At 42.2% G+C, this 11,813-nt stretch overlaps 2 protein-coding genes across 2 annotated transcripts in view; both read left to right on the top strand.

Moving 5' to 3' along the window:
* Positions 1-11,218, top strand: part of akt3b (v-akt murine thymoma viral oncogene homolog 3b) — a 17,329-nt gene extending 6,111 nt beyond the window's left edge. The window contains exons 4-15 of the mRNA XM_060860950.1: positions 273-384; positions 524-668; positions 773-904; positions 2,029-2,094; positions 2,181-2,249; positions 3,856-3,978; positions 4,407-4,535; positions 5,130-5,228; positions 5,421-5,536; positions 6,051-6,138; positions 6,438-6,540; positions 7,348-11,218. Coding sequence (XP_060716933.1) covers positions 273-384; positions 524-668; positions 773-904; positions 2,029-2,094; positions 2,181-2,249; positions 3,856-3,978; positions 4,407-4,535; positions 5,130-5,228; positions 5,421-5,536; positions 6,051-6,138; positions 6,438-6,540; positions 7,348-7,433 — 1,268 coding nt within the window. The 3' untranslated portion in view covers positions 7,434-11,218. The remainder of the gene's footprint in view (positions 1-272; positions 385-523; positions 669-772; positions 905-2,028; positions 2,095-2,180; positions 2,250-3,855; positions 3,979-4,406; positions 4,536-5,129; positions 5,229-5,420; positions 5,537-6,050; positions 6,139-6,437; positions 6,541-7,347) is intronic.
* The window catches only part of xpo1a (exportin 1 (CRM1 homolog, yeast) a), a 66,772-nt gene that overhangs the window by 15,590 nt on the left and 39,369 nt on the right, over positions 1-11,813 (top strand). The window lies entirely within an intron of this gene.

Below are 11,813 nucleotides of genomic sequence, written 5' to 3'. Positions count from 1 at the left end.
CAAACTCTTTGCATTTCACTCTAAAAACAAACAAACAGATAAACAGATTTCTCTGTCTGTCTCTGTCTCTCTCTCTCTCTGTCTCTCTCTGTCTGTCTGTCTCTGTCTGTCTGTCTCTCTCTCTCTCTCTCTGTCTCTCTCTGTCTGTCTTTCTCTCTCTGTCTCTCTCTCTCTCTCTCTCTCTCTCTCTCTCTCTCTCTCTCTCTCTCTATCTCTCTACCCATGCACGTCACACCTCACATTCTCACTCGCACTTCTTCCGTCTCTGTCAGAGTGTCAGCTGATGAAGACAGAGAGGCCGAAGCCCAACACCTTCATCATCAGATGTTTGCAGTGGACCACTGTGATCGAGCGAACCTTTCATGTGGACACACCCGAGGAGAGGTGAGCGATTCCACGCATCACTGGTTTGGTCATTAGAACATTTCCTGATCATTTTTCATGTCTAAAACTTCACGGAAAGAAAAGATCGGATTTCAAACGTGGTGCTTCAAATACTGTATGTCTGTTGCCACGGTGACAGGGACGAATGGGTGGAAGCGATCCAGATGGTGGCAGACAAGCTGGCCAAGCAAGAGGAGGAAGGAATCCTGTGCAGTCCCACAACCCAGATCGAGATCGTCAACGAGGAGGAGATGGACACCTCCATCAGCCACCACAAACGAAAGGTGAGAGGATGCCGGCTCCTGCAGACGACTCGTCCTGCTTGTGAAGGTCTGATGTCAGAATCTGATCACACAACTTCCTTCCTTCTCGGTTCCTGCTCCGCCAGACAATGAACGACTTCGACTATCTGAAGCTGCTGGGCAAAGGAACGTTTGGGAAGGTGATTCTGGTGAAAGAGAAGGCCAGTGGAACTTATTATGCAATGAAGATCCTGAAGAAGGAGGTCATTATCGCCAAGGTGAGACACCTCAGGGTTTGTTTATGTGTCATACATGTCATTTGGATCCAGAAACTCAGGAACCCGTTGGAATATTTTGAGCAAAATCAGGCAGAACCAAAAAATTGTGGAAAACGTGAATGATAAAAACAACGTTTGAGGAGAACGCTCAGATCAATTTAAGCTGCCAGGAACTCCAGTAATCCGTCTTTACAGCCGTGTTCAGCAAAAAAGCATCAAAATGCACAAAACATCACACACTGAGGAAGATGAGCTACAGCAGCAGGCAGAAGACCACATCGGGTTCCTCTCCTGTCAGACCAGGACAGGTCTCTAGGGCTATCGTGGGTACGGACTCACTGAACAAGCTTAGAAAGTGCATGGAGTGTTTCAGTAGAGAGCAGAGTGTTAAGGTGCTATTTAGGACTGCAGGAGAACATGTTTCTAATTTGCATATTTATGCATATTCATAAATGCTGACACTTTTAATGAAGGCAGATGTGGATAGTTGAAGCGGAGGTACGAGCTCACACAACCTGGACAGGTCTGCAAGATACAGGTAACCTTATCATTGGTCTGTCTTCAACTTGTCCAGTGTGAGAAGAACATGAAGTGTGTGTATATATATATATATATATATATATATATATATATATATATATATATATATATATATATATATATATATATATAAAACTACTTGAAGTATATTTTTAAGTAGCTATAATTTATTATGCGCATAATAAAATCAAGGATTAGCATATGAATTTTCCTAAACGTTGTTAGCTGGATCTGACAGGGCTCATAATATTCACCGCTACAGCTAGCCGCTCAGCGGAAGAAGATGACAGGATTTTTAAATCACGTTCATGAATGTTGCTGTCTTTACTGCTAAAGCTTAGTAGTTAGCCAAAATAAAAATAAACCTGATAGGATTTTTAACAAATAAAACTGCTCATGTTAGCTCGCTAACTAACATACACTAACCTGAGAGGATTATCCATTTATACGTGTGTGTGTGTGCGCGGCTGATCATTGTTCAGTCTTCAAAGCAGTGACTTTCTGCTTAACCTGGTCATATTCATTGTCCATTTCTCCCTCTCCTCTCCTCTCCTTTTCTCTTTTCTTCTCGTCTCTGTGTTCAGGATGAAGTGGCCCACACTCTGACTGAAAGCAGGGTATTAAAAAACACTAGGCATCCGTTTTTAACCGTGAGTGATTTTTACTGAACACTTGTTCTCAAAAAAAAAAAGAGTAAAGAAGGTGGCTGATATCCTCTGTATCTCCTATATCACAGTCTCTGAAGTACTCATTTCAGACCAAGGATCGTCTGTGCTTCGTGATGGAGTACGTCAACGGCGGAGAGGTGAGCCGCGACGCATGATCTTTTCAGGGATAAATATTATTTTAATGATTTTGTTCAACAAAAATTTTGTTTTGATCGTCTAGTTTCAAAATCCATAAGATTATAACAGGTTAGTAAAATCTAATGTTAGCTAGTTTACTGTCAAGAAAGGCTACTCGTTTACTTTCCTGATATAATAACTAGCCTAATGTTAGCTAGATTACAGACAAACATGGCTAATGATGCAAGTCACACAATATTATAGTTCATTTACTATTAGCTAGCTTATTGACAAACATGGCTACTAGTTAACTTTGTAATATAATAGCTAGCCCATTGTTAGCTAGATTACTAGTAAATATGACTACAAGTTTACTTTACTCATAGAATAGACAGCCCAGTTTTAACTATTAATGTTAGCTACCATTAGATGAACTGCATCGTTATTAGACGAGCATCGGTAGACGCCTTTGCTAGTACGCTAGCTAATATTTGGCTAGCTGTTATATCAAGAAAGTAAACTAAATGGCATGTTTGTAAGTAAGCTAGCTAAGATTAGACACACTATTATATTGTGTGACCAGCACCAGTAGAGTAGAAATGTTTACTAGTAAGCTAGCTAACACTACTCTGGCTTGTTCACCAGAGGATCAGTGTTCAAACCCGAGCGCTGTCAAGCTGCCACTGTTGGGCCCCTGGGCACGACCTTTAATGAGGAGCCAATAACTCTTGCTTTTGATATCTATATTTTTGCATGTAACCTAAATCAGTTTTTATAATAAATTGATTTGTGTACCGTTAGCTTACTAGCGGAATTGGTTATGGTGCAACTGATTTTATTAGCTAGTTTTGTTTAACTGTTGTTACTAACCTTAGTAACCCTTTGGTGACTGGATTTAATTTCACAGTGAAGTAGCTTACCTTATTCAAGCTAGCTTACTAGCACAATTGTTTACAAAATTTCATTAGACAATTTAACAATAAACATTAACTAGCTTTTCATTGCGATTTCAGTAGTATTGACATAAAAATAAAGTTCCTCGCTAGCTGCCGGCTAGCTTGCAGTATTGTTTGTGAGTGTGATGTAATTAGACTGAGTTCTGTGTTCTTGAGGAATTTATTTACACTTAGTTAGCGTTTCTTTGTTAACTGCTACTTCTGAGCTGTTATGTGTAATTAAAACCACTCTCACTCACTCACTCATTTTCTACCGCTTATCCGAACTACCTCGGGTCACGGGGAGCCTGTGCCTATCTCGGGCGTCATCGGGCATCAAGGCAGGATACACCCTGGACGGAGTGCCAACCCATCACAGGGCACACACACACACACTCTCATTCACTCACGCAATCACACACTACGGACAATTTTCCAGAGATGCCAATCAACCTACCATGCATGTCTTTGGACCGGGGGAGGAAACCGGAGTACCCGGAGGAAACCCCCGAGGCACGGGGAGAATTCGTTGCCCCGAGGCACCATGCCCCCCACTGTTTTATGTTAAATAAACAACAGAGTGTGTGTGAGTGGGGGGGAGAGAAGGGGGCTCCATAGCCTCTTTGATGAGAAGATTAAAAATCCCTTTTTTGTTTAATTAATTGTTCATCTGTTTGTTTTTCTTCTGCAGCTGTTTTTTCATTTGTCGAGAGAACGTGTGTTTTCGGAAGACCGGACCCGTTTCTATGGCTCCGAGATCGTCTCTGCACTGGATTATTTGCACTCTGCTAAAATTGTTTACCGCGATCTTAAGGTAAGCTCTAGCTCATCGGTGCGCTCTGTGTGTCTTTGAGTTTACACAATGGAAATTCAAGCGGCTCCGCAGACGAGGCAGCGAACATAAACGTGAACGTGCTTTTGATTCCGTATATGGAAGTACATACTCAAGTAGCTGAATTCATATATAAGCATAATATGAATTTTCCATTGTTAGCTGGATCTGACAGAGCTCATTATATTTACCACTACAGCTAGCCACGTAGCTGAATAAGATGACAGGATTGCTGAATCATATTTGTAAATGTTGCTGTCTTCACTCCTAAAGCAAAGCAGTTAGCTAAGATAAATAAATCTGACAGGATTTTTAACAAATAAAACTGCTCGTGTTAGCTCGCTAACTAACATACGCTATCATAAGAGGATTATCCATTCATACAACACTCACTGTGTGTGTGTGTGTAGCTGGAGAACCTGATGCTGGACAAGGACGGCCACATTAAGATCACAGATTTTGGCTTGTGTAAGGAAGGAATCACGGACGCCGCCACCATGAAGACGTTTTGTGGAACTCCGGAGTATCTGGCGCCCGAGGTAGAGCCTTGCCCCCTCATGTCCCCTCGTTTGATGTAACCAGGTCACATCCTATAACTTACACTTATAACTGGGTTCCGACTCGCATCCTGTATCTGACTTGTGACTTGACTTACATCCCAAGCTTTACTTGGGTAATTAGGTAACATTCCAATGTAAATGACTCGCATTCTAAAACTGCCTCACCTTCCTTTAGCTGACTTGCATCCTGTAACTGACTCGTATACTGTACCACAGCTGCCTCACATCCATTAATGTGACTCGTGCCCTGGAACTCATATTCCGTAGCAGACTAGCAAGCCACAGCTAACTCGATTCTGTTAACCGATTCGCATTCAAACTTTCACTGACTCACATTTCACAGCTGCCTCGCATCCGTTAACCGACTCGTATCCCTGACCAGAGAGCAGAGATGGGTTTCATATCACCATTTACTTTGAAGATGTGTGTGGAAAAAAACTGTTCCGTTAGACCTTTTATATGAAAAAACACAAACGCATGCTTGACGTACTAAATTCTCAGGTATTGGAGGATGAGGTGAGTGATTGGTGTCAGAGTGTAACGTAATCATGGAAGTGATCTCTCTGCGCTCAGGTGCTGGAGGATAACGATTACGGCCGAGCGGTGGACTGGTGGGGACTCGGTGTGGTCATGTACGAGATGATGTGTGGACGCCTTCCATTTTATAATCAGGTTTGTTGGAGATGAGGCTGTGAGACGTGTCCTAGTGCATGAATCACTGTTCTAGTTACTGTTGTGTGTGTGAGTGTGTGTTGTGTAGCACTGTGTTGCATAAACATGCATGACTTTGGGCTTTTTTTTATTTGATGGCTTTAATTTGTGTGTTTAGTCAAACCTTGTGTGTGTTTGGGTTTCTGCTTCCAGGACCATGAGAAGCTGTTTGAACTGATTCTTATGGAAGAAATCAAATTTCCCAGAACCCTCTCTGCTGATGCCAAGTCTCTGCTCTCTGGCCTGCTCATCAAAGACCCCAACAAAAGGTGCGTGTGCGTGCGTGTGTGTGTCTGTGTGAGTGAGAGAGAGGAAGTGTGTGTGAATCAGCTTGTGTGTGTGAATCAGTGTGTGTATGTGTGCAAGAGTGAGTGTATGTGTGAGAGAGTGTGTATGTGCGTTTGCGCAAGAGTGCGTGCGCGCGCGCAAGAGTGCGCGAGAGTGTGTGTGAGTGTGCGAGAGAGTGTGTGTGAGTGTGCAAGAGAGTGTGTGTGCATGTGTGAGAGAGTGTGTAAGAGTGTGTATGTGCGTGTGTGCAAAAGTGTGTGTGCACAAGAGTGTGTGAGAGAATGTGTATGTGCGTGAGAGAGAGTTGTGTGTGTGTGTGTTTGCGTGTAAATATGAATTTTTAATTGTATCTGTTTCTAATGGAATCATTTACAGAAAAGTTTCTGCTGTTCTTCTGCATTATATTAACTGGACAAACACTAAGCTGATGTGTGCTGTTATATTATCACTGATGTTCCTAAATGTTCATGAATGTTATTCAATCTCGGTGTTCAGACTGGGAGGAGGTCCAGATGATGCTAAAGAGATCATGAGACACAGTTTCTTCTCTACGCTGGACTGGCAGGACGTTTATGACAAAAAGGTAGCGAACGCGCGGCTTTATTTAACACCAGCATTTCACTGTGCAGCTGAAACCTAGCTGGGCTTTAATGAAGGTGTTTGTGTTAATGAAGGTATTTTTTACTGCCACACAGTTCGGTGTTGTTTTTGCGTGATGAGGCTCCACCTCCCTGACTGTTACCATGGCTATGTGATTGAATGTAAATGAGGTTACACTGTACTTATAGTTCAAACAAAAACTATTGTACATGTAAGAACTAAACCCTCTCTCTCTCTCTCTCCCTCTCTCTCTCTCTCTCTCTCTCTCTCTCTCTCTCTCAGCTCATCCCCCCGTTTATGCCCCAGGTCTCGTCTGAGACAGACACCAGATATTTTGACGAGGAGTTCACGGCTCAGACCATCACCATCACCCCTCCGGAGAAGTGTAAGTGAAAATCCTCTTTATTGTATTATCCAGACTTTATTCTGGATGAAAATACATTGTGTGTGAGATGGTATGAGATGGTGTGAGGCGGTTGTGAGATTGTGTGTGAGATGGTGTGAGGCGGTTGTGAGATGGTATAAACATGGCGTGAGATGGTATGAGATTGTATGTGAGATGATAAACATGGTGTGAAGTGTTGTGAGAGTGTTAGATGGTATGAAGATGGTATGATTGTGTGAGATGGTGTGAGGTGGAATGATGATGGTGTGAGATGGTATGATGGTATGATGTTGGTGTGAGGTGGTATGATGATGGTATGATGTTGGTGTGAGGTGGTATGATGATGGTATGATGTTGGTGTGAGGTGGTATGATGATGGTATGATGTTGGTGTGAGATGGTATGATGATGGTATGATGTTGGTGTGAGATGGTATGATTGTGTGAGATGGTGTGAGGTGGAATGATGATGGTGTGAGGTGGTGTGGTGATGGTGTGAGGTGGTGTGATGATGGTATGATGATGGTGTGAGGTGGTGTGATGATGGTGTAGAGTTTTAGATAACATTTTATTGTCTGGAAATTGCGACACATCTGCAAGTCACAATGTCTCTGTTCCTTCTTCACGCAATAACAAGTTGATGCTCAGATATTAAAGTCAATAGTGTCTCTCACCCCCTCCTCTCTCCGTCTCTCTCTCTCTCTCTCTCTCTCTCTCTCTCTCTCTCTCTCTCTCTCTCTCTCTCTCTCTCTCTCTCTCTCTCTCTCTCCCTCCCTCTTTCCTACCCCTACCCTTCACTCTGTCCCTAGTTGATGAGGACGGCATGGACTCAGCTGACAGTGAGAGAAGACCACATTTCCCACAGTTCTCCTACTCAGCCAGCGGGCGAGAGTGAAGCTCGCTCGTTCTCCAGCGCCAGTGTTTTCATCCGAGGCCATTTAAGGAAATTACGTAGCCATGCTAGGAAAAGTCTGCACTCTTTCCCTTCCTCCTCTTCCTCCTTCTCCTGGTTTCTCTTTAATTATTCAATGACTTGGGGAAGTTTTCATTTTGGTTTTGTTTATTTTTATTTTTGATGGTGGGGAAAAAAGGTTTTTTTTTGCACAGATGGGTTCGACTGAACCTGGTCAAAAAAAAGAACAAAAAAAAAAAGAAGAAAGTCTTGTAGATTTGCAGCATTGTGGTTGTTTACAGCGGGAATATTTTTGTTTGGTTTTTGTTTGTGTTTTTGTTTTTTTTTGTTCAGTGCATTAAATTATGTTCATCAGTATTACTATTGATGTTGAGCTCATAGGTTTTTTTGTTTTTTTTTGTTTTTGTTTTTGCGTGTGTTTGTTCTAAAGAGCCGTTTTGGGGAACAAAACCAAAAATGTTGCCTTATGCGTGCAGACAGACCGGTGGACAGAGAGACAGGGTTCTTGGTTTGCAAAACCTTTTGTTTGTTGTGTTCTTGCGGCGCTCGGTTTAACGTTCCACCTCTCGCACTCTGTGACTCTGCGGGGAAACGTGTACGGGAAAAAGACACTAAGGTTTCTCGTTATTATTTTTGTTCAAAAGGGAAAGATTTAATTTACAGGACGCAAAACTGCCAGTTACCGTAACGTAAACCTCACTCAGGCAACAAACTACTCAAACCAGAGAGAGAGAGAGAGAGGGAGACAGAGAGAGAGGGAGACAGAGAGAGAGGGAGACGGAGAGAGAGACAGAGAAAGAGAGAGAGAGACAGAGACTGGGAGAGAGAGAGAGAGACGGGGAGAGAGAGAGACGGGGAGAGAGAGAGAGACGGAGAGAGAGAGAGAGAGAGAGACGGAGAGTGAGAGAGAGAGACGGGGAGAGAGAGAGACGGACGGAGAGAGAGACGGAGAGAGAGACAGACAGACAGAGAGAGAGAGACAGAGACGGAAAGACAGAGAGAGAGTGACGGAGAGAGAGAGAGAGTGACGGAGAGAGAGATAGAGAGAGATAGAGAGAGACGGAGAGAGAAAGACAGGTTTGAGGTGGTTTTGCTGTTAAACATAAACTCAGTTACAGTATAGAATGTCAGAGCGCTGATCTGGGATCAGTTTTTTGTTCTTTTCTGGAGGAACAAGATTCTAAATTTTTCTCCCACAAAGCTGAGTGCAAAAAGGTTGTACAAAGGAGTATTTATGCAGAACTATCACCGTCCTTATAATCCTTAAAAAATTCTAGTGCTGAAACATTACATGGATTGTTTTAAAATATAAATGTAAGTATAAAAAAACTAATTTTGGTTTCTTCTACTTGTTTCTTCAGACGAAGCCTAGAAATCGAATAATCATGAATGAAAATATGGGGGGGGGAGAAAAACTCACCATTCAGTTTAATTCAGTTTAATTTATAAAACACATGATTAAAAAAATCGATCAGTGAAGTGAAAAGAAATGAAAGGATTAAAGGGTTAAAGCCAAAAAAACGATTCGAACGTACGACTTGGATAATTATGACTTTTGAAATTCTGAAATGAAAAAAAAAACGAACCGAACATGACGTACGAAGACCCGACGTGAGAGACCGAGAGGTGTTCTAACCGTTTTTTTGGTTATTTGTGAGAATCTGCTTCAGCTAAGGAGGCACGGTGGCTTAGTGGTTAGCACGTTCGCCTCACACCTCCAGGGTTGTGGGTTCGATTCCCGCCTCCACCTTGTGTTTGTGGAGTTTGCATGTTCTCCCTGTGCCTCGGGGGTTTCCTCCGGGTACTCCGGTTTCCTCCCCCGGTCCAAAGACATGCATGGTAGGTTGATTGGCATCTCTGGATAATTGTCCGTAGTGTGTGATTGTGTGAGTGAATGAGAGTGTGTGTGTGTGTGTGCCCTGTGATGGGTTGGCACTCCGTCCAGGGTGTATCCTGCCTTGATGCCCGATGACGCCTGAGATAGGCACAGGCTCCCCGTGACCCGAGGTAGTTCGGATAAGCGGTAGAAGATAAATGAGTGAGTGAGAGTGTTTCAGCTAACAAACATAAACAGCTTTGAAATATCATCTACAGGTGTACAAACTTTTGCACTCATCCAGGAGTAAAGATCTCAGATATTCAAGACACGAAAACCCGATCCCGGATCACAGCGGCTCTGTTTATCAGAAGTTTTATAGTCATTTACAGAAGTATTTAATGAAAACATGGAGGGAAAACATACAACGGAGATAAATATGAATATAGATAATATTTATAGATGATATATTAAATAGGAGAAATTCTAATTATGACGTGTATAAAATCCGGGCAGCGTTGTAACAGTTCCTGGCGATAGATAGCTGTGACACTCTGGACACACTCTGGAATGTCACATGGTCCAGCACTGATACACACCCGGTAGCTCTATGTACAGAAACCTCACTGCAGATGAGCACCGTTACGCACGAAGGCTTGTGCGTGCGCTGTATTCTGTAAAATCCTAGAAAAGAAACAAATCAAGGATCAACTACTCAAGCTACTCTTTTCACAACACAAATCTAACTCTTACTCTACATGTTGTTTTTGTTTGTTTTGGGGTTTGTTTGTTTGTATTTTTTGGCTGCTGTTCTGTCATTACGCAGTTCAGTTGTAGAACGTGGTATAAAGTGTCCTCCAGAATCGTCGCCACCTTTCGCTTGTGAAATCTACGGGGTTGCGCGGATCTACGGGGTTACGGTTATTTTACACGCGTGCGAACGTTCTTGTCGGATGCTGATCGTCATGGTAACCGAGGAGGTCGAAGAAGGCTGACGCATGTATGTTTTGAGACACGAGGGGGAATAAGCCACGTCGTCTCGGTCTGCTCTCGGTGCAGCGCTGGAGAAAGTGCCGTCTGCCCTCTTCCTCATGCATGAGCTTACAGACGATTCTGATCAGCACTGCAGAGAGAGAGAGAGAGAGAAAGAGAGAATAGGCTCCTCCCACCAGGACAGTATAGATTTGTTTTGGAGATGCAAGAACAATATATGAAATTATTAATTTATTTATTCGTTTTAAATCATGGGTGCCAATAATTCTGGAGGTCACCGATGGATGACATAAGGACCATGCGGCTAACCGGAACCCAGACCACATCTCGTTTCCCCAAAATCACTTAAAAGCGCAATATTCAATATGGATGGTTGCTAGATCCAAAAGTAATGGCACTCCTGCATATGAGTGTAGCTTTGCACTGTACAAGTCAGTATTGAACAAATTCACAAAGCTCAACTCGGTGATACTTGATCCGCGATACACATTCAGACTCTGTGGTAAATTCTGTGGTCTTTAAGCCCCGCCCCTTTTTTAAAAATCTGCACCAATGAGATGAAAGTAGAAGTTAAAATTGAAACGTTTTCTCTTCGTATTGCAGATTTCGCTAACGACGAAGCTACGTAAAGGTTTTTTAAATATCGGTATCATGAGACTTTTGTTTTTCTCCCTTTCAGTGTATTTTTGTACCACAGTTCTACTTTTCACTCACGCCACCGTTACGCTCCGTCTCTCCTTCAGGTGTGAGAAAGGTGCGTCGTTTTGAAACGAAGGACGCGTCACGGATTTTTTTTTTTCCGGTTCTTCGACGCCACTTGATAAATTGTTCTGTGGGATTTTTGTTTTGTTTGTTTTTAATACCAAAGCGATGCTGCAGGTTCACAGTAAAGTCTCCTGCTTTGTTGCTGTTTGGTAATATTTATTTTAAGTTATAATAAAATGACGGAAAAAACTAACTGCTTTGTGTCTGTTGTGTTGTCTGGTTTTCTAATAAACCTGGATGTAGATCAAGAAACGTTTGAGCGAAAGTTTGCGTCCCCTTTTGAATTTTGCAGGTTTATCCAGAATAACAGTACAAAAAAATACAAGTAAGACAAATTGTACTTTATTCAGATATTAATATTGGAGATAAATACATTTCCATCTCCTTTTATTTTAAATGTTCATGCCTGTATCATCTTTTATATCAGTTTTAATGTCTTTAGATTTGTAAATAAATTATAATGTATATTAAAACAATATTAACATTTTCCCTTGTTCCATTTAAAACCCATAAGGGGGGATGCAAACTTTTGCCCTCGGTTGTATATACACCTTAATGAAACAATATTTATTATATAACTTCCTTCACAGTGTGCTACATGTCCAATCTACAGCTGATCAACAACACAAAAACTTACAAAACACATTTTTTTTTGCCCTTTTTAATGAAAGGTGCCATTAATTCTGGAAGCCACTGGATCAAGTGAGGTCGATGCAGCAATCTAAACCTGGATCGGCTCACGTTTACTCAAAACGACCAAGGATGTGTCCAACACTTAAAAATACACA

This window comes from Tachysurus vachellii, chromosome 24 (assembly GCF_030014155.1).
Source record: "Tachysurus vachellii isolate PV-2020 chromosome 24, HZAU_Pvac_v1, whole genome shotgun sequence".
In the NCBI taxonomy this organism is placed as follows: Eukaryota; Metazoa; Chordata; class Actinopteri; order Siluriformes; family Bagridae; genus Tachysurus; species Tachysurus vachellii.
This window is presented reverse-complemented; position numbering and strand designations above follow the sequence as displayed.